At 50.3% G+C, this 24297-nt stretch overlaps 1 protein-coding gene across 1 annotated transcript; it reads right to left on the bottom strand.

The window, feature by feature from the left end:
• Positions 1–4241: 4241 nt before the first annotated feature.
• LOC120923281 (cysteine and histidine-rich domain-containing protein 1-like) lies at positions 4242–18863 on the bottom strand (the record flags this gene model as incomplete). Its single annotated transcript, XM_040334955.1, is given in 8 exon segments — positions 4242–4680; positions 5463–5525; positions 9854–9964; positions 12885–12996; positions 15431–15501; positions 16559–16614; positions 16765–16868; positions 18786–18863. Coding segments are annotated over 8 exon segments (814 nt in total), but the record flags the coding sequence as incomplete, so codon positions are not given.
• Between the last annotated feature and the right edge of the window lie 5434 nt (positions 18864–24297).

Here is a 24297-nt window from a genome sequence, read left to right as displayed (position 1 = left end):
GATCCGAAGCCGTAAGCCTGTCGGATCTTGTTTGTGAATCACAAATAAAGATAACGACGCGGCAAATTTGAAAATACGTAGATACTCCGGCGTATTTCTTCTGTGAATAACTTTTGCTGTGATAAACCAAATGAGCTGAAATTTGCAGAATATGTTGGAATCGAAAGAGTCTTCTACTGGTTGAAATTGGTTAACATTTAAGGTCTTTTTCGAACGTTAAGCCACATTAAGCTCCCAAAAAAACAAGCGTAATGTCCCTGGTTTGCTTTGTGGAACACCAAATCGCACGAAACTTGTAGGATGGGTTTGGAAGGTCGAGATCTTGAGCAGGGCAAAGTTTCAGGGCAGTTGATTGAGGTTCAGGCACTTTTTTGCTCGTTAAGCTACATTAAGCCAATTTCACATTAAATGTTTTAGTATATCCCACATTTCGGAACCCTGCAGGACCCGCCCCTTCATCGAGCCGATTGGAGGAGCCGGGTGCGGTTGCTGAATAAAGCTTTGGACCCATTCTGGAGGTCCATGGTGTGCTGGTGACGTTCTCTCGCAGTGGCGGCTGGTGCTCAACATTTTTTGGGGGACGTAAACAAACTGAAAAATTCCGAAAAAAAAACAACCATCAATTGCAGCCACTGTACCCATTAAATGCTGCCACTGTGCCCCAAGTGCTGCCACTGTGCCCCAAGTGCTGCCACTGTGCCCCAAATGCTGCCACTGTGTCCAAACACTGCCACTGTGCCCAAACACTGCCACTGTGCCCCAAGTGTTGCCACTGTGCCCCAAGTGTTGCCACTGTGCCCAAACACTGCCACTGTGCCCCAAATGCTGCCACTGTGCCCAAACACTGCCACTGTGCCCAAACACTGCCACTGTGCCCCAAATGTTGCCACTGTGCCCTAAATGTTGCCACTGTGCCCAAACACTGCCACTGTGCCCCAAGTGCTGCCACTGTGCCCAAACACTGCCACTGTGCCCCAAATGTTGCCACTGTGCCCAAACACTGCCACTGTGCCCAAACACTGCCACTGTGCCCCAAGTGCTGCCACTGTGCCCAAACACTGCCACTGTGCCCAAACACTGCCACTGTGCCCCAAATGTTGCCACTGTGCCCCAAATGTTGCCACTGTGCCCCAAGTGCTGCCACTGTGCCCAAACACTGCCACTGTGCCCCAAATGTTGCCACTGTGCCCAAACACTGCCACTGTGCCCCAAATGTTGCCACTGTGCCCAAACACTGCCACTGTGCCCCAAATGTTGCCACTGTGCCCCAAGTGCTGCCACTGTGCCCAAACACTGCCACTGTGCCCCAAATGTTGCCACTGTGCCCAAACACTGCCACTGTGCCCCAAGTGCTGCCACTGTGCCCAAACACTGCCACTGTGCCCCAAATGTTGCCACTGTGCCCCAAATGTTGCCACTGTGCCCAAACACTGCCACTGTGCCCCAAATGTTGCCACTGTGCCCAAACACTGCCACTGTGCCCAAACACTGCCACTGTGCCCAAACACTGCCACTGTGCCCCAAATGTTGCCACTGTGCCCAAACACTGCCACTGTGCTCCAAATGTTGCCAAACTCACACAGATCACTGACAGACGCAGGACACCCTCAATGTGCTCCGGGGTTCTTCCTCTTCTGATGACAACCCAAAGTTTTGTCCTGAGACCGGGGTCACCAGGAGGGGGTCCCCAGTATTGTATATGGTGTACCTCAGCTGGAGGTCTATAAACCATAAAGTCTGATTCTTCTACCAACAACGGGTGCAAAAATGAGACCAGCAACTCCCGGGAGGAATTACAAAGCTTTATTTAAAAAAAACACATAACAATGACCAAAACGTATCACCGGGAGGAGGACATGGTAAGGAGGGGGCGTCCTTGGTGGTGCTTAAGAAGGAACAGTAACCAGGGAAACAAAGGGAACCCCCCCAATGGTGGCGATGAGGGGTCTCCAGTGAGGGGTCTCCAGTGAGGGGTCTCCAGTGAGGGGTCCCAGTGAGGGGTCTCCAGTGAGGGGTCTCCAGTGAGGGGTCTCCAGTGAGGGGTCCCAGTGAGGGGTCTCCAGTGAGGGGTCTCCAGTGAAGGGTCTCCAGTGAGGGGTCTCCAGTGAGGGGTCTCCAGTGAGGGGTCCCAGTGAGGGGTCTCCAGTGAGGGGTCCTGGTGATCCTCCATCATACAAAGACATTGGAGACAATTGTGATCTTCCAACCTTGTGGTAACAGTTTGGTGAAGACCCTTTTCTGTTCCACCATGACTGTCCAACACCCCCCCCCCCCTTGTACAAAGCATGACTGTCCAACACCCCCCCCCCCCCCCTTGTACAAAGCATGACTGTCCAACACCCCCCCCCTTGTACAAAGCATGACTGTCCAACACCCCCCCCCCCCCTTGTACAAAGCATGACTGTCCAACACCCCCCCCCCTTGTACAAAGCATGACTGCCCCCCCCTTGTGTACAAAGCATGACTGCCCCCCCCCTTGTGTACAAAGCATGACTGTGCCCCCCCCCCCTTGTACAAAGCATGACTGCCCCCCCCCCTTGTGTACAAAGCATGACTGCCCCCCCCCCTTGTACAAAGCATGACTACCCCCCCCTTGTGTACAAAGCATGACTGTGCCCCCCCCCTTGTGTACAAAGCATGACTGCCCCCCCTTGTGTACAAAGCATGACTGCCCCCCCCCTTGTGTACAAAGCATGACTGCCCCCCCCTTGTGTACAAAGCATGACTGCCCCCCCCCTTGTGTACAAAGCATGACTGCCCCCCCCCCTTGTGTACAAAGCATGACTGCCCCCCCTTGTGTACAAAGCATGACTGCCCCCCCTTGTGTACAAAGCATGACTGCCCCCCCCCCTTGTGTACAAAGCATGACTGCCCCCCCCCCTTGTACAAAGCATGACTGCCCCCCCCCCTTGTGTACAAAGCATGACTGTGCCCCCCCCCCTTGTACAAAGCATGACTGCCCCCCCCCCCTTGTGTACAAAGCATGACTGCCCCCCCCCTTGTACAAAGCATGACTGCCCCCCCCCCTTGTACAAAGCATGACTGCCCCCCCCGTGTACAAAGCATTACTGCCCCCCCCCCCCTTGTACAAAGCATGACTGCCCCCCCCCCCTTGTGTACAAAGCATGACTGCCCCCCCCCTTGTGTACAAAGCATGACTGCCCCCCCCCTTGTGTACAAAGCATGACTGCCCCCCCCCTTGTACAAAGCATGACTGCCCCCCCCCTTGTGTACAAAGCATGACTGGCCCCCCCCTTGTGTACAAAGCATGACTGCCCCCCCCCCTTGTGTACAAAGCATGACTGCCCCCCCCTTGTGTACAAAGCATGACTGCCCCCCCCCTTGTGTACAAAGCATGACTGCCCCCCCCTTGTGTACAAAGCATGACTGCCCCCCCCTTGTGTACAAAGCATGACTGCCCCCCCCTTGTGTACAAAGCATGACTGCCCCCCCCCCTGTGTACAAAGCATGACTGCCCCCCCTTGTGTACAAAGCATGACTGCCCCCCCCTTGTGTACAAAGCATGACTGCCCCCCCTTGTGTACAAAGCATGACTGCCCCCCCCTTGTGTACAAAGCATGACTGCCCCCCCCTTGTGTACAAAGCATGACTGCCCCCCCCCCCCCGTACAAAGCCATCTCCATAAAGACATGGTGTGATCAGTTTGGTGTGGAGGAATTGGATGGGGGCAACTTCATATTATTGACAATGTTGGGAACTCCATACTAATGGCCACCGGGGGCAACTCCATACTAATGGCCACTGGGGGCAACTCCATACTAATGGCAATGGGGGGGACCTCCATATTAATGGCAATGGGGGGGACCTCCATATTAATGGCAATGGGGGGGACCTCCATATTAATGGCAATGGGGGGACCTCCATATTAATGGCAATGGGGGGGACCTCCATATTAATGGCAATGGGGGGGACCTCCATATTAATGGCAATGGGGGGGACCTCCATATTAATGGCAATGGGGGGGACCTCCATATTAATGGCAATGGGGGGGACCTCCATATTAATGGCAATGGGGGGGACCTCCATATTAATGGCAATGGGGGGACCTCCATATTAATGGCAATGGGGGGGACCTCCATATTAATGGCAATGGGGGGACCTCCATATTAATGGCAATGGGGGGGACCTCCATATTAATGGCAATGGGGGGGACCTCCATATTAATAGCAATGGGGGGGACCTCCATATTAATAGAAATGGGGGGGGGACCTCCATATTAATGGCAATGGGGGGGGGGGTCAATTCTATAGTACTGGCTATGGTTTTTGGAATGGGATATCCAGTGAACTCAGAGAGGTGTGATGGGGGGGGGGGGTCACAGACTTTTGACCACATAATGTAACATTGATATCTAATACGCATCAAGAAAAAGTTACAGAAAGAAGAAAACATCAAATAAAAAAATAAAAGTCGCGATGTAAATGAATTCCATTCCTCGGGTCACTCGGGTTCCTCGTCCTCTGACCAGCTCAGGTCGTCATCAGAATCCTCCCCGCCGCCGCTTTCCTGGGGCGCCGGTTCCGGTTCGGGTTCCTCCGTAACCTGGGGGGCGGAGACCGTCAGCTCCAGTCTGGCCCATGTCACCGGGTCCGACTTCTTCAGGGTGATTTCCACCTTTGTGGGAAATAAATTCACAAAACTTTTCTCCACATCAATGACCTGCCGAGAGAAAAGAGAACGTTCCGTGAGGAACGAGAGGAACCGGACGGGGGACCGACACTGCGCCCCCCCCCCAGCCCCTCCCACTGATCACCTGGACCCTTCGGGGTACGACCGCACTACATCAGGATACCTCTCATCTCATATGTCTTGGTGTCACAGAGAATGTGGGGGAGATCCAAAAGTTGGAGTTGTCACCAAAACAGGAATAGAGGAGAAATCTTCCAATGGGGACAGCTGTTCTGGTGACAACTACGAGGGGGTTTCTCTCACTTCCTGCTCTGTGTGTACAGGACAGGAAGTGAAGAGAAATCTCCCCAATAGGAAAAAGAAAGGAGATCGGGGGTTAAAGTCATAGGACTGCCTCATTTTTAATGGACACTACAAAGGTTTAGAGACATTTTTACTTCTTTTCTGGTTTATAGGTTTTTAAACTGTTTCACATTTTTATTATTACACATTTGGACACAGAATTCCCAGAGCACTGTGGGTTAGCTAAAGAGACGGCAATCTCTTGGATTAATAAACGGAGGAGTCACTGCTCTAGAGGGGTGGGGGCCACTCACTGCTCTTAAGAGGAGGAGCCACTGCTCTGTTTTTTTGTAAATTTCATCTTAAGCTATTGAGCTCTGTTGACACTGCACAGCTAAGAATGTGAAAAGGAGACTTGGGCTTCATCAACGTTTCATAATTATCGAAGAAATGTAATTTAATCCCAAAATAAAGAGAGAGAAAACGCCGGGACACGCCAGCCAATAGGTGTTCCCCGATCTCATACTTACACCCCACAGCTCCACCTTCTTCCGGAATTCTTTGGTCTTCTGAAAGGTGATCTGAATGTCCAGCTGCAGAGAAAGAGGAGAAGATGGTGTCACGAGGATCGGTGTCACGGGGATCGGTGTCACGGGGATCGGTGTCACGAGGGTCGGTGTCACGAGGGTCGGTGTCACGAGGATCGGTGTCACGGGGATCGGTGTCACGGGGATCGGTGTCACGAGGGTCGGTGTCACGAGGGTCGGTGTCACGAGGGTCGGTGTCACAGGGATCGGTGTCACGAGGGTCGGTGTCACGAGGATCGGTGTCACGAGGGTCGGTGTCACGAGGGTCGGTGTCACGAGGATCGGTGTCACGGGGATCGGTGTCACGGGGATCGGTGTCACAGGGATCGGTGTCACGAGGGTCGGTGTCACGAGGGTCGGTGTCACGAGGGTCGGTGTCACGAGGATCGGTGTCACGAGGGTCGGTGTCACGAAGGTCGGTGTCACGAGGGTCGGTGTCACGAGGATCGGTGTCACGAGGGTCGGTGTCACGAAGGTCGGTGTCACGAGGGTCGGTGTCACGAGGATCGGTGTCACGGGGATCGGTGTCACGAGGGTCGGTGTCACAGGGATCGGTGTCACGAGGGTCGGTGTCACGAGGATCGGTGTCACGAGGGTCGGTGTCACGAGGATCGGTGTCACGAGGGTCGGTGTCACGAAGGTCGGTGTCACGAGGGTCGGTGTCACGAGGATCGGTGTCACGGGGATCGGTGTCACGGGGATCGGTGTCACGAGGGTCGGTGTCACGAGGGTCGGTGTCACGAGGATCGGTGTCACGGGGATCGGTGTCACGGGGATCGGTGTCACGAGGGTCGGTGTCACGGGGATCGGTGTCACGAGGGTCGGTGTCACGAGGGTCGGTGTCACGAGGGTCGGTGTCACAGGGATCGGTGTCACGAGGGTCGGTGTCACGAGGGTCGGTGTCACGAGGGTCGGTGTCACGAGGATCGGTGTCACGAGTGTCGGTGTCACGAAGGTCGGTGTCACGAGGGTCGGTGTCACGAGGATCGGTGTCACGAGGATCGGTGTCACGGGGATCGGTGTCACGAGGGTCGGTGTCACGAGGGTCGGTGTCACGAGGATCGGTGTCACGAGGGTCGGTGTCACGAGGGTCGGTGTCACGAGGATCGGTGTCACGAGGGTCGGTGTCACGAGGGTCGGTGTCACGAGGATCGGTGTCACGAGGGTCGGTGTCACGAGGGTCGGTGTCACGAGGGTCGGTGTCACGAGGGTCGGTGTCACGAGGGTCGGTGTCACGGGGATCGGTGTCACGAGGGTCGGTCTCACGAGGATCGGTGTCACGAGGATCGGTGTCACGAGGGTCGGTGTCACGGGGGTCGGTGTCACGGGGGTCGGTGTCACGGGGATCGGTGTCACGAGGGTCGGTGTCACGAGGGTCGGTGTCACGAGGATCGGTGTCACGGGGATCTGTGTCACGGGGATCGGTGTCACGAGGGTCGGTGTCACGGGGATCGGTGTCACGAGGGTCGGTGTCACGAGGGTCGGTGTCACGAGGATCGGTGTCACGAGGGTCGGTGTCACGAGGGATCGGTGTCACGAGGATCGGTGTCACGAGGGTCGGTGTCACGAAGGTCGGTGTCACGAGGGTCGGTGTCACGAGGGTCGGTGTCACGAGGATCGGTGTCACGAGGATCGGTGTCACGAGGATCGGTGTCACGAGGGTCGGTGTCACGAGGGTCGGTGTCACGAAGGTCGGTGTCACGAGGGTCGGTGTCACGAGGATCGGTGTCACGAGGATCGGTGTCACGGGGATCGGTGTCACGAGGGTCGGTGTCACGAGGGTCGGTGTCACGAGGATCGGTGTCACGAGGGTCGGTGTCACGAGGATCGGTGTCACGAGGGTCGGTGTCACGAGGGTCGGTGTCACGAGGGTCGGTGTCACGAGGGTCGGTGTCACGAGGATCGGTGTCACGAGGGTCGGTGTCACGAGGGTCGGTGTCACGAGGGTCGGTGTCACGAGGGTCGGTGTCACGAGGGTCGGTGTCACGAGGGTCGGTGTCACGAGGATCGGTGTCACGAGGATCGGTGTCACGGGGATCGGTGTCACGAGGGTCGGTGTCACGAGGGTCGGTGTCACGAGGATCGGTGTCACGAGGATCGGTGTCACGAGGGTCGGTGTCACGGGGGTCGGTGTCACGGGGGTCGGTGTCACGGGGATCGGTGTCACGAGGGTCGGTGTCACGAGGATCGGTGTCAGAGACGGCAATTCTTATCTCTAGAACACGGATTGGTCCGTTTATGTCGTTATCCCGGACAGGAAATGTACCAACAATCCCTTCAACTGACCCAAATCATTCCTTTTACTGACCATGTGCGGTTTTATAGGGAACATCTAGGAGGTATTAATGATGTCTACCCTGAAAAATCTACATTTAGTCCGATATCCTCCTGAGAACTAGATGTGCACTTCCTGTGCCTAGGCACGCCCAATATCAGTCCACTTCCTGTGCCTAGACACTCCCAATATCAGTCCACTTCCTGCGCCTAGACACTCCCAATATCAGTCCACTTCCTGTGCCTAGAGACTCCTGATATCAGTCCACTTCCTGTGCCTAGAAACCCCCAATATCAGTCCACTTCCTGTGCCTAGACACTCCCAATATCAGTCCACTTCCTGCGCCTAGACACTCCCAATATCAGTCCACTTCCTGTGCCTAGACACTCCCAATATCAGTCCACTTCCTGCGCCTAGACACTCCCAATATCAGTCCACTTCCTGTGCCTAGAAATCCCTGATATCAGTCCACTTCCTGCACCTAGGCACTCCCAATATCAGTCCACTTCCTGTGCACAGACACTCCCAATATCAGTTCACTTCCTGTGCCTAGAAATCCCTGATATCAGTCCACTTCCTGTGCCTAGGCACGCCCAATATCAGTCCACTTCCTGTGCCTAGGCACGCCCAATATCAGTCCACTTCCTGTGCCTAGACACCCCCAATATTAGTCCACTTCCTGTGCCTAGAGACTCCTGATATCAGTCCACCTCCTGCACCTAGGCACTCCCAATATTAGTGCACTTCCTGCGCCTAGACACTCCCAATATCAGTCCACTTCCTTTGCCTAGAAATCCCTGATATCAGTCCACTTCCTGCACCTAGACACTCCCAATATCCGTCCACTTCCTGTGCCTAGAAATCCCTGATATCAGTCCACTTCCTGTGCACAGACACCCCCAATATCAGTCCACTTCCTGTGCCTAGACACTCCCAATATCAGTCCACTTCCTGCGCCTAGACACTCCCAATATCAGTCCACTTCCTGCACCTAGACACTCCCAATATCAGTCCACTTCCTGTGCCTAGGCACGCCCAATATCAGTCCACTTCCTGTGCCTAGACACTCCCAATATCAGTCCACTTCCTGTGCCTAGAGACTCCTGATATCAGTCCACTTCCTGTGCACAGACACTCCCAATATCAGTCCACTTCCTGTGCCTAGGCACGCCCAATATCAGTCCACTTCCTGTGCCTAGACACCCCCAATATTAGTCCACTTCCTGTGCCTAGAGACTCCTGATATCAGTCCACTTCCTGTGCCTAGACACTCCGAATATCAGTCCACTTCCTGTGCCTAGAAATCCCTAAAACCAGGGCACTTCCTGTGACTAGACACCCCCTGATATCAGTCCACTTCCTGCACCTAGGCACTTCCGATATTAGTGCACTTCCTGTGCTTAGAGACTCCCAATATCAGCCCACTTCCTGTGCCTAGAAATCCCTGATATCAGTCCACTTCCTGTGCCTAGGCACTCCCGATATTAGTGTACTTCCTGTGCCTAGACACCCCTGATATTAGTCCACTTTCTGCACCTAGGCACTCCTGATAGAGTACTTCCTGTGCCTAGACACTCCTGATAACTCTGCACTTCCTGTTCTTTAGTCTCATAGCTGTATATCTGCAGTGAAAGATCATCTAAGGCACGGCACCCTCTGCCTGCCAGTCTCAGCAGTGTGCTGCTCACTGTTCTCCTTGCTGGAGGGGAAGCTGCACCTGAAGACCTGCAGTGCAAGGATCTCCCTGCTTCTACTTCATCCATTCTGTTGATCTGCCCTTCCTTCCTCCTCATTACTCCTCCAGTCATCAGATCACCAGTCACCGGGGGGGGCGGCTCTGACATGAGGAAGTAAAGCCCCGCCTCTACCAAGATGGCCGCCTCCAGACAGAGAAGAACAAGTCATGGAAAGTCAGTAACGGGGAGAAGATCAGCTGCAGGGAGACCTCAGACAATGCTGGTGACCGGTCCTTTGGGCCAAGCTTCCCCACTACAGGGCCAGGTCCAGGAATTATTTTCACTGGCCGCATGCTAGTGCTGGAGTGTCTGGAATCTCTCACCTGCGTGCGATTGGCGTGAATCCTGGTGAGATCCGGTATGGAAGTTTTGGCATAAACGGTGATGACGACGAGGCTGCCGGTCTGATGCCAGTCATAGCGACATGCAACTTCCTAAGAGAGAGAGAGAGAGAGAGAGAGAGACGGAAAGTGATAGGCCGGATCATCCAACAAACTACGCATTCACAACCCAACCCCCCCTCCATGGTCGCCTCCCCCACTGCTCCATTCACCCTAATGCAACCGCAACCCCCCTCTACCACTGCTCCATTCACCCTAATGAAACTGCAACCCCCCTCCCCCCATGGTCTCCTCCCCCACTGCTCCATTCACCCTAATGAAACTGCAACCCCCCTCCCCCCATGGTCTCCTCCCCCACTGCTCTATTCACCCTAATGCAACTGAAACCCCCCTCCCCCCATGGTCTCCTCCCCCACTGCTCCATTCACCTGGGGAATCCAAGGGACATACTTACGATTCAACTCTACAAGAAGCAGTAAGAGCTCCGCACTAACGATTGAGAAGTCCTAAGTGATTATCTGTAGAAAAAGAACCCAACGCGTTTCGAGGTTCGGATACTCCTTCATCTGGGGGCATCTGAACCCCCAAAACGTGTTGGATTTTTTTTTCTACGGACTGTCTATGTAGCAATGGCCCCCAACCCTTAAAGGCCTAATGATGACCTCCAGAGTCGGGGAAAAGCTGACATCCTTCCTTGTAGAGTGCGTTACCAGGCATGGTGGGTGTGATGCAAGAAGAATGATGGGTGCCGGTCACTTCTTGATTGCGAACAAGAGATTTATTGTTTCTGAACAGAACTATGGGAGAGAGGGGGTCGGGGCCGGGAGTAGATGCAATGATAATTGGCAGACTCCGAGACTTCTATAGGTAGACAGCCATACAGGGGAAGGCCTCCAGCCGGACACCACTTCTGTATCGGTAGGACCCAGGGGTGGACTGACAATTCATGGGGCCCCCGGGCAATAGAAGATTATGGGGCCCCTGGGCTTACAGATGGTCACCATGCCAGGAGGCAGTGCCAGAGTGACTCAATGGTCAGTCTGCCCCTGGTAGGACCGCGGTCCTTGCTTCAGCTACTCACAGTGGTCTCCGGGAGGAACATGGACGGGGTCTCCGCGAGGGACATGGACGGGGTCTCCGGGAGGAACATGGACGGGGTCTCCGGGAGGAACATGGACGGGGTCTCCGGGAGGAACATGGACGGGGTCTCCGGGAGGAACATGGACGGGGTCTCCGGGAGGAACATGGACGGGGTCTCCGGGAGGAACATGGACGGGGTCTCCGGGAGGAACATGGACGGGGTCTCCGGGAGGAACATGGACGGGGTCTCCCCGGGAGGAACATAGACGGGGTCGCCCCGGGAGGAACATGGACGGGGTCTCCGGAAAGGAACATGGACGGGGTCTCCGGTAGGAACATGGACGGGGTCTCTTAGTGGCGGCAGCTTTCCCTCTACCGCTGAACACAACTAGTTCCCCGTCCGGCTGAACCTTCTCAACTTGGTTGGACTCTAATCCTGTAGTCCCAACCCTACACGCTACTTCTCCTGAATAGGCCTCAGGTAGCCAGGTGTCCCCGGGATAGGCCTCAGGTAGCCAGGTGTCCCCGGGATAGGCCTCAGGTAGCCAGGTGTCCCCGGGATAGGTCTCAGGTAGCCAGGTGTCCCCGGGATAGGCCTCAGGAGCCAGGTGTCCCCGGGATAGGCCTCAGGTAGCCAGGTGTCCCCGGGATAGGTCTCAGGTAGCCAGGTGTCCCCGGGATAGGCCTCAGGTAGCCAGGTGTCCCCGGGATAGGCCTCAGGCTTCCAGCCTAGCAACCGGGGGGGCATAACACAAGTTCACCCAGACAGCCGTCCAGGTGGCACAGAACCCCCCCGATCACCTGACTCCACCCAAATATATAGGTTCTCCCAGCAGGCCAAGGGGCTAAAAGAAACCTGAGACCCCCCCATCCATTCATAATCTGTCACTGCTATGCCCTTGTCGATCTAATGTCACCAGCCACAGTGCCACCTAGTGAGAGAAGAGAGAAGGTGCAACAACTCCAGAATTAGGAAATTAGCCAGGACAATTACCACCCGGCAAACTACATTTTTTAGCCGCTCCGCCCAAACACCGGGGTGCTGCACCTAAAAAAGGGTACTTCTTGTACATCGGACCCCCTTCCCTTTGTGGGTGTTCTGCTATATATGAGCGGCCTCACCGAAGTGAGTCACCCCGACCAATGAGACGTCTGTTACACCCCCGGATAGGAAAGACAGAAGATCCGGGGTCTCTCCTCATATATAGCGCTAGTCAAGGTATGGACCCCCAGGGGACCTCCGATGGTCAGAGACTGTCCCCTCAGACACCCAGCGCAGTCACATGGGGTGGGGAGAGACCTCTGCTTCTCGCTGCTACGAGTGTGGGGGAGGGGTAAGAGAAGAGGATAGAAGAAATCTTTGGGGGGGGGGGGGTAGCATTTAACTGAACCCGTTACTTTACCCTCAAGTGGATATCCAATGTCTTTATATGATAGAGATTGTCTGTGTGTAATGACGGCTGATATACTGAGGGGGGCGATAATTCCATCTCTCACATCATCATAGTACAGTGCCTGGAAAAAGTATTCATACCCCTCTATACACAGAGCCTGGAAAAAGTATTCATACCCCTCTATACACAGAGCCTGGAAAAAGTATTCATACCCCTCTATATACACTGCCTTGAAAAAGTATTCATACCCCTTGAAATTCTCCACACTTTCTCATGTTACTACCAAAAACATAAATGTATTTTATTGGGATTTTATGTGAGAGACACGAGTCGTGTCTCTCACATAAAATCCCAATAAAATACATTTACGTTTTTGGTTGTAACATGAGAGAATGTGGGAAATGTCAAGGGGTATGAATACTTTTTCCAGGCACTGTATATAGAGGGGTATGAATACTTTTTCCAGGCCCTGTATTATTATGATCACTTGTAGTGTTATATTAAATCTCCTCCTCCTTATGATAGCTACGTGTCCTCACCTGTCTCCCCGGAGGTTGCACCCACAGGTGTCTCCCATTGGTACATCCCTTCTGATCCAGGAATTCATTGAAGTCGCTCGTTTTAAAGCAGCAGCAGGACCAATACTTCATTCTACGGGGGGGAGGAGATATATATATTATGTATACCGAGAGCTGTGACATCACAAACCCCGCCCCCCCATACTGTGCTGTATGAATGATCCCCTATCACAGACGTGATCCTGGACTGGACAGTCCCTCTGTGTATTGTACATACAGGGAGGGGGGAAGTATTCGATCGGCTGCTGATTTTGTGACAAAGAAACGATCGGTCTCTATTATTTTATTGGTCGGATTATTATAACGGTGAGAGAAAAAAAACAAAAATATCCAGAAAAACACATTTCATAAAAGTTAATTGATTTGCATTTAATGAGTGAATTAAGTATGTGAACCCCGATCAATTAGCGAGATTTCTGCTCCCAGGTGTCTTCTATACAGGTAACAAGCTGAGATTAGGAGAACTCTCTCTTATAGGGAGCACTCTCCTAATCTCAGCTTGTTACCTGTATAAAAGACACCTGTCCACAGAATCAACCAATCAGATTCCAATCTCTCCTCCATGGCCGAGACCAAAGATCTGTCCAAGGATGTCGGGGAGAAGATCGGAGATCTACACAAGGCTGGAATGGGCTACAAGACCCTCGCCAAGCAGCTTGGTGGGAGGAGACAACAGTTGGTGGGATTTATTCACAAATGGAAGAAACACAAAATAACAGTCACTCTCCTTCGTTATCTTCATTAATGTTTGGTTAGTTCAATATCCTCCCCTCTTTGGGGACCAAAGAATTCAAGTGGGGGGAGAATGTAGCCTGGAAGTACACAGGTTCTGAGGATTTAATGCAGATAAGACACCAAGAGAGTTTAATCTCCACCTTAATCATACTCAGAACCTGTGTACTTCCTGGCTACATTCTCCCCCCACTTGAATTCTTTGGTCCCCAAAGAGGTGGGGATATTGAACTAACCAAACATTAATGAAGATAAAGAGGTGTTCGGGTTTAAAGGGATGAGGTGACAACCCTACTCAGTCTGGGGCTCCATACAAGATCTCCCCTCGTGGAGGTTCAATGATCATGAGAACGGTGAGGAATCCGCCCAGAACTACACGGGAGGATCTTGTCACTGATCTCAGCTGGGACCATCGTCACCAAGAAAACGATCGGTGACACACTACACCGGGAGGGACTGAAATCCTGCAGCCTCCGCAAGGTCCCCCTGATCAGGAAATCACATGACAGCCCGTCTGATGTCTGATAATGAAGATCTGAATGATTCTGAGAACTGGGGGAAGGGGTTGTGGTCAGAGCAGACCAAAATCCAGATCTTTGGCATCAACTTAACTGCCTATGACCCCAAGAACACCATCCCCCACTGTCATACATGGAGAACACCATTCCCCCACCATCATACATGGAGAACACCATCCCCCACTGTCATACATGGAGAACACCATCCCCCACTGTCATACATGGAGAACACTATCCCCCCACCGTCATACATGGAGAACACCATCCCCCACCGTCATACATGGAGAACACCATCCCCCACCGTCATACATGGAGAACACCATCCCCCCACCGTCATACATGGAGAACACCATCCCCCACCGTCATACATGGAGAACACCATCCCCCACCATCATACATGGAGAACACCATCCCCCACCGTCATCCATGGAGAACACCATCCCCCACCGTCATACATGGAGAACACCATCCCCCACCATCATACATGGAGAACATCATCCCCCCCACCGTCATACATGGAGGACACCATCCCCCACCGTCATACATGGAGGGGGAAACATTCTGCTAAGGGGACAGGACAACTTCACTGCATCAAAGTGACGATGGGCGGGGCCATGTACCATCAAATCTTGGGTGAGAACCTCCTTCCCTCAGACAGAACACTGAAGATGGGTGGGGGACGGGTCTTCCAGCATGACAATCACCCAAAACATATCGCCAAGGCAACAAAGAAGTGGCTCAAGAACAAGCACATTAAGGTCATGGAGTGGCCTAGCCAGTCTCCAGACCTTAATCCCATAGAAAATGTATGGAGGGAGCTGAAGGTTCGAGTTACTAAACATCAGCCTGGAAAACTTCATGACTTGGAGAAGATCTGCAAAGAGGACAAAATCCCTCCTGAGATGTGTGAGAACCTGGAGGCCAACTCCAAGAAACGTCCGACCTCTGATCACCAACAAGGGATTCTCCACCAATCACCAAGTCATGTTCTGTGAGGGGTTCACATACTTATTCCACTCATTAAACACAAATCAATTTATAACTTTTCTGAAATGTGTTTTTCTGGATATTTTTGTTGTTATTCTCTCCCTGTTATAATAATCCGACCAATAAAATTATAGAGACCGATCGTTTCCTTGTCACAAAATCAGCAGCCGATCAAATAACTTTCTTCCCCTCAGTGTAATATCCTCGTCTGGCAGTGATGAATGATTGGATATTGGGGAGGGGGAGGGGGGACAGAAATCATCTCCTTACCCTTCATGGAAGACGGGAACCCCCGGGTGATGGACGCACACCCCCTGATCGCTCTCCGCTCCTTGATAGACCTGCAGGAAAGGTGGGAGGTAATCACTCTTCTTCTATAATGAGGGATATCAGGCCTCAGCACACAGCGGGGGGGGAGAAGCCTGTAATGACGCGGGACGAAACGCGTACGGACGCAGGTTTACACACGTATGTCATTCTACTGGCAGAATACGAATTCTGGTGATTGGAATAAATGCCGATGTCATAAATACGGGCATAAATGACACTGATAAAAGTGCCGGCGTGGGCCTGATATCTGAACGCAGGCGTGGGCCATTGTTTTTACGCCCCTGAACGCCGCTGTACAATCCGCCGGTAAATGACGTGATCATTGAATGACCTTGAGAGGTAAAATACGAATCACAGCAGACTCCTCGAGCAGCAGCATTTTTATTGGCCGTGTGCATGAGACCTGAGGACGCCATCCCCCCGATACACACATTACTACCCCCCTCCCCTCCATACACACATTACTGCCCCCCCTCACCTCCATACACACATTACTGCCCCCCCTCACCTCCATACACACATTACTGCCCCCCCTCACCTCCATACACACATTACTGCCCCCCCTCACCTCCATACACACATTACTGCCCCCTCTCACCTCCATACACACATTACTGCCCCCCCTCACCTCCATACACACATTACTGCCCCCCCTCACCTCCATACACACATTACTGCCCCCCTCACCTCCATACACACATTACTGCCCCCCCTCACCTCCATACACACATTACTGCCCCCCTCACCTCCATACACACATTACTGCCCCCCCTCACCTCCATACACACATTACCCCCCCCCCCACCTCCATACACACATTACTGCCCCCCTCACCTCCATACACACATTACTGCCCCCCCTCACCTCCATACACACATTACTGCCCCCCCTCACCTCCATACACACATTACCGCCCCCCTCCCCTCCATACACACATTACTGCCCCCCTCACCTCCATACACACATTACCGCCCCCCTCCCCTCCATACACACATTACCCCCCCCCCCACCTCCATACACACATTACCGCCCCACTCCCCTCCATACACACATTACCGCCCCCCTCACCTCTTTACAGCCGGAGCGTTTGCACCGCGTCCCCAGCGCTGTCACCCCCGCCGCCTCTGTAACATAAAAGATAATAAATGGATTTATTGCAAAACTGTGGAAAATAACAGAAAAAAAAAAGTCCCATTTCTAGAGAAGACGGGCGAGCTTCATAAACTGTGCCGGGTGTTGTAACGCCCGGATGATGACCCCCCTTCCCCCCTCACCTTTTATCTGAGCGTCCGACTTCACCGACAACGTCATCTTCTCCAACTCTTCTTCTAATGAGCGGGAAACCTTCACCAGAAGGGGGCGCAACTCCTCCTGAGTGCTGCAACAACAGACAGACTGACTGTAATAACCACCCCGCCAGGACAGATCACATCATTGGTTACGGAGGAGGGCAACTCCACATCATTGGTTACGGAGGAGGGCAACTCCACATCATTGGTTACGGAGGAGGGCAACTCCATATCATTGGTTACGGAGGAGGGCAACTCCACATCATTGGTTACGGAGGAGGGCAACTCCATATCATTGGTTACGGAGGAGGGCAACTCCATATCATTGGTTACGGAGGAGGGCAACTCCATATCATTGGTTACGGAGGAGGTCAACTCCACATCATTGGTTACGGAGGAGGGCAACTCTATATCCTTGGCCATGGGGAGGGGGCAACTCCACATCATTGGTTACGGAGGAGGGCAACTCCACATCATTGGTTACGGAGGAGGGCAACTCCACATCATTGGTTACGGAGGAGGGCAACTCCACATCATTGGTTACGGAGGAGGGCAACTCCACATCATTGGTTACGGAGGAGGGCAACTCCATATCATTGGTTACGGAGTAGGGCAACTCCACATCATTGGTTACGGAGGAGGGCAACTCCATATCATTGGTTACGGAGGAGGGCAACTCCACATCATTGGTTACGGAGGAGGGCAACTCCACATCATTGGTTACGGAGGAGGGCAACTCCATATCATTGGTTACGGAGGAGGGCAACTCCACATCATTGGTTACGGAGGAGGGCAACTCCATATCATTGGTTACGGAGGAGGGCAACTCCACATCCTTGGTTACGGAGGGGGGCAACTCCACATCATTGGTTACGGAGGGGGGCAACTCCATATCATTGGCCATGGGAGGGCAACTCCACATCATTGGTTACGGAGGGGGGCAACTCCATATCATTGGCCATGGGAGGGCAACTCCACATCATTGGTTATGGAGGAGGGCAACTCCACATCATTGGTTACGGAGGAGGGCAACTCCACATCATTGGTTACGGAGGGGGGCAACTCCACATCATTAGTTACGGAGGGGGGCAACTCCACATCCTTGGTTACGGAGGAGGGCAACTCCATATCATTGGTTACGGAGTAGGGCAACTCCACATCATTGGTTACGGAGGAGGGCAACTCCATATCATTGGTTACGGAGGAGGGCAACTCCACATCATTGGTTACGGAGGAGGGCAACTCCATATCATTGGTTACGGAGGAGGGCAACTCCACATCATTGGTTACGGAGGAGGGCAACTCCATATCATTGGTTACGGAGTAGGGCAACTCCACATCATTGGTTACGGAGGAGGGCAACTCCATATCATTGGTTACGGAGGAGGGCAACTCCACATCATTGGTTACGGAGGAGGGCAACTCCATATCATTGGTTACGGAGGAGGGCAACTCCACATCATTGGTTACGGAGGAGGGCAACTCCACATCATTGGTTACGGAGGAGGGCAACTCCATATCATTGGTTACGGAGGAGGGCAACTCCACATCCTTGGTTACGGAGGGGGGCAACTCCACATCCTTGGTTACGGAGGAGGGCAACTCCATATCATTGGCTATGAAGGGGGGCATTTGGTTTTTAATGGCCGTGATGGGGTGGGGGGGGGAATAGGACTCCGTATTAATGCCCAAGATATTGGTATGATGGTGAGAGCCCATGAATTACGGTATATATTACTTTGGAGGTCAGCGTGGGAATGACACTGTTCATGAATGAGGAAATCCACCAATCACTGAGAGGGTGGGCTGTTCAGGAACACATTTATAAGGACGTCCCCTGAGGAGCCCCCTTCACACACACAGATCATTATACTTGAAGGAGCTCTGTGACATTTTTAAACCCCCTCCCCACACACATAGTACAACCGTTTTTGCTCTTTGCACCCCCTTACCCCCCCCCAGTATATTCTGCAAGATTGGGGGAGACAGACATGAACTATCATTACCTCGGCCTCTCCTTCAGCATCTTCTCTGCAGACTTGGGGCCCCGTACAATGATCTCAGTGGCCAGGCCGTCAGAGGCGGATTTACTCCCAGAGACATCGGATTTTAGAGTCTCTGGAGGTTTCTCATTGCTGTGCGGCCCCTTAGAGCAACCCTGAGGAAGAGAGATCCAGAATGGTGACACCAAGACACAATGGAGACATAGTATACATTATATACACCGGATACATAAAAGATATATAAGTGTAGCGCTTAAAGTGATATGTTAAATATCAAAATACCATGATATATATAATAAAATTTACACAGAAATGAATAAATGTGAAACATAAATAAACAGTTTGTGCAACCCTTTGGGAAGAGGGTAATACCAATAAATGAATAATGTAATATACTTGATGTGATATCCAGTGAAATCAAAGTCCAACAAAACTTAGTGTTCAAAATAATTAATAGTATTGAAGTTCATTATTTTCACATTTCATCCAAGTGAGTGAGAAAAAATGAAGAAAATGCGTGACTTGTAGAGCGATAAGATCCCACCACCGGTAAAAATGCAGGCTTACCAGAACTCATTGACCCCTAGTGGCGTATGCCAAGAGAGGTCAATCAAGGCTTATTATGACGGATGTCAAAACACGATCCTTAGCCAGGAATTGTAGACCCAATTGGATGATGTATCCGTAGATGGAATAGATCCCCAGAGACAGACTGGAACCTGCACTGGTGTAGGGCTCTCACAGCCAATTGGTTCAGTAAAATGGCGGTGCATAAAAAAGAGAAAAGAGAGGTGGCCACATAGCGTAACTCCGTATGCTAAAAAATAGCGAGTTTATTCACAGCTGACAAACTTACATTTGGCTGTTGTAAAGATTTCTTGCATGCAAAAATGGGGCGACAGTGGAGTCCTCCCGACGCGTTTCGTGGTCAAAAGCACATCGTCTGGATGTGCTTTTGACCACGAAACGCGTCGGGAGGACTCCACTGTCGCCCCATTTTTGCATGCAAGAAATCTTTACAACAGCCAAATGTAAGTTTGTCAGCTGTGAATAAACTCGCTATTTTTTAGCATACGGAGTTACGCTATGTGGCCACCTCTCTTTTCTCTTTTTTATGCACCGCCATTTTACTGAACCAATTGGCTGTGAGAGCCCTACACCAGTGCAGGTTCCAGTCTGTCTCTGGGGATCTATTCCATCTACGGATACATCATCCAATTGGGTCTACAATTCCTGGCTAAGGATCGTGTTTTGACATCCGTCATAATAAGCCTTGATTGACCTCTCTTGGCATACGCCACTAGGGGTCAATGAGTTCTGGTAAGCCTGCATTTTTACCGGTGGTGGGATCTTATCGCTCTACAAGTCACGCATTTTCTTCATTTTTTCTCACTCACTTGGATGAAATGTGAAAATAATGAACTTCAATACTATTAATTATTTTGAACACTAAGTTTTGTTGGACTTTGATTTCACTGGATATCACATCAAGTATATTACATTATTCATTTATTGGTATTACCCTCTTCCCAAAGGGTTGCACAAACTGTTTATTTATGTTTCACATTTATTCATTTCTGTGTAAATTTTATTATATATATCATGGTATTTTGATATTTAACATATCACTTTAAGCGCTACACTTATATATCTTTTTTGTCACTTTTGCTTTTTTGAATAAGCTGTGTTAGCAGCTACCATTATTGCACTATAGGCAGCGCAGGGTATTCACTTTTCCTACACCGGATACATAGAGAGTATACAGTATATACACCGGATACAAAGAGAGTATACATTATATACACCGGATACATAGAGAGTATACAGTATATACACCGGATACATAGAGAGTATACAGTATATACACCGGATACATAGAGAGTATACAGTATATACACCGGAAACATAGAGAGTATACAGTATATACACCGGATACATAGAGAGTATACAGTATATACACCGGATACATAGAGAGTATACAGTATATACACCGGATACATAGAGAGTATACATTATATACACCGGATACATAGAGAGTATACATTATATACACCGGATACATAGAGAGTATACATTATATACACCGGATACATAGAGAGTATACAGTATATACACCGGATACATAGAGAGTATACATTATATACACCGGATACATAGAGAGTATACAGTATATACACCGGATACATAGAGAGTATACTGTATATACACCGGATACATAGAGAGTATACAGTATATACACCGGATACATAGAGAGTATACTGTATATACACCGGATACATAGAGAGTATACAGTATATACACCGGATACATAGAGAGTATACAGTATACACACCAGATACATAGAGAGTATACAGTATATACACCGGATACATAGAGAGTATACAGTATATACACCGGATACATAGAGGGTATACAGTATATACACCGGACACATAGAGGGTATACAGTATATACACCGGATACATAGAGAGTATACATTATATACACCGGATACATAGAGAGTATACATTATATACACCGGATACATAGAGAGTATACAGTATATACACCGGAAACATAGAGAGTATACAGTATATACACCGGAAACATAGAGAGTATACAGTATATACACCGGATACATAGAGAGTATACAGTATATACACCGGATACATAGAGAGTATACTGTATATACACCGGATACATAGAGAGTATACAGTATATACACCGGATACATAGAGAGTATACAGTATATACACCGGATACATAGAGAGTATACAGTATATACACCGGATACATAGAGAGTATACAGTATATACACCGGATACATAGAGAGTATACATTATATACACCGGATACATAGAGAGTATACATTATATACACCGGATACATAGAGAGTATACATTATATACACCGGATACATAGAGAGTATACAGTATATACACCGGATACATAGAGAGTATACATTATATACACCGGATACATAGAGAGTATACATTATATACACCGGATACATAGAGAGTATACATTATATACACCGGATACATAGAGAGTATACAGTATATACACCTGATACATAGAGTATACAGTATATACACCGGATACATAGAGAGTATACAGTATATACACCGGATACATAGAGAGTATACATTATATACACCTGATACATAGAGTATACAGTATATACACCTGATACATAGAGTATACAGTATATACACCGGATACATAGAGAGTATACAGTATATACACCGGATACATAGAGAGTATACATTATATACACCAGATACATAGAGAGTATACAGTATATACACCGGATACATAGAGAGTATACTGTATATACACCGGATACATAGAGAGTATACAGTATATACACCGGATACATATAGAGTATACAGTATATACACCGGATACATAGAGAGTATACTGTATATACACCGGATACATAGAGTATACAGTATATACACCGGATACATAGAGAGTATACATTATATACACAGGATACATAGAGAGTATACAGTATATACACCGGATACATAGAGAGTATACATTATATACACCGGATACATAGAGAGTATACAGTATATACACCGGATACATAGAGAGTATACTGTATATACACCGGATACATAGAGAGTATACAGTATATACACCGGATACATAGAGAGTATACAGTATATACACCGGATACATAGAGAGTATACAGTATATACACCGGACACATAGAGGGTATACAGTATATACACCGGACACATAGAGGGTATACAGTATATACACCGGATACATAGAGAGTATACAGTATATACACCGGATACATAGAGAGTATACAGTATATACACCGGATACATAGAGAGTATACAGTATATACACCGGATACATAGAGAGTATACAGTATATACACCGGATACATAGAGAGTATACAGTATATACACCGGATACATAGAGAGTATACAGTATATACACCGGACACATAGAGAGTATACAGTATATACACCGGATACATAGAGAGTATACAGTATATACACCGGATACATAGAGAGTATACATTATATACACCGGACACATAGAGGGTATACAGTATATACACCGGATACATAGAGAGTATACAGTATATACACCGGACACATAGAGGGTATACAGTATATACACCGGACACATAGAGGGTATACAGTATATACACCGGATACATAGAGAGTATACAGTATATACACCGGATACATAGAGAGTATACAGTATATACACCGGATACATAGAGAGTATACTGTATATACACCGGACACATAGAGAGTATACAGTATATACACCGGACACATAGAGGGTATACAGTATATACACCGGATACATAGAGAGTATACAGTATATACACCGGATACATAGAGAGTATACAGTATATACACCGGATACATAGAGAGTATACAGTATATACACCGGATACATAGAGAGTATACAGTATATACACCGGATACATAGAGAGTATACTGTATATACACCGGATACATAGAGAGTATACAGTATATACACCGGATACATAGAGAGTATACAGTATATACACCGGATACATAGAGAGTATACAGTATATACACCGGATACATAGAGAGTATACTGTATATACACTGAATACAAAGAAGACCCTAGAGAATAAAATGGCGATCATTGCAATATTTTATGTCACACCGTATTTGCGCAGCGGTCTTTCAAATGCAGGGGTGGAGATCCTTCTCCACCATCGACTCCCCCAGATCCTTCTCCACCATCGACTCCCCCAGATCCTTCTCCACCATCGGCTCCCCCAGATCCTTCTCCACTCTTGGCTCCCCCAGATCCTTCTCCACCATCGACTCCCCCAGATCCTTCTCCACCATCGACTCCCCCAGATCGTTCTCCACCATCGACTCCCCCAGATCCTTCTCCACCATCGGCTCCCCCAGATCCTTCTCCACCATCAACTCCCCCAGATCCTTCTCCACCATCGGCTCCCCCAGATCCTTCTCCACCATCGACTCCCCCAGATCCTTCTCCACCATCGGCTCCCCCAGATCCTTCTCCACCATCGGCTCCCCCAGATCCTTCTCCACCATCGACTCCCACAGATCCTTCTCCACCATCGACTCCCCCAGATCATTCTCCACCATCGGCTCCCCCAGATCATTCTCCACCATCGACCCCCCCACATCATTCTCCACCATCGACTCCCCCAGATCCTTCTCCACCATCGGCTCCCCCAGATCCTTCTCCACCATCGACTCCCCCAGATCCTTCTGCACCATCGGCTCCCCCAGATCCTTCTGCACCATCGGCTCCCCCAGATCCTTCTCCACCATCGGCTCCCCCAGATCCTTCTCCACCATCGGCTCCCCCAGATCCTTCTCCACCATCGGCTCCCCCAGATCCTTCTCCACCATCGGCTCCCCCAGATCCTTCTCCACCATCGGCTCCCCCAGATCCTTCTCCACCATCGGCTCCCCCAGATCCTTCTCCACCGGCTCCCCCAGATCCTTCTCCACCATCTGCTCCCCAGATCCTTCTCCACCATCTGCTCCCC

This window comes from Rana temporaria, unplaced genomic scaffold (assembly GCF_905171775.1).
Source record: "Rana temporaria unplaced genomic scaffold, aRanTem1.1, whole genome shotgun sequence".
Taxonomy (NCBI): Eukaryota; Metazoa; Chordata; class Amphibia; order Anura; family Ranidae; genus Rana; species Rana temporaria.
This window is presented reverse-complemented; position numbering and strand designations above follow the sequence as displayed.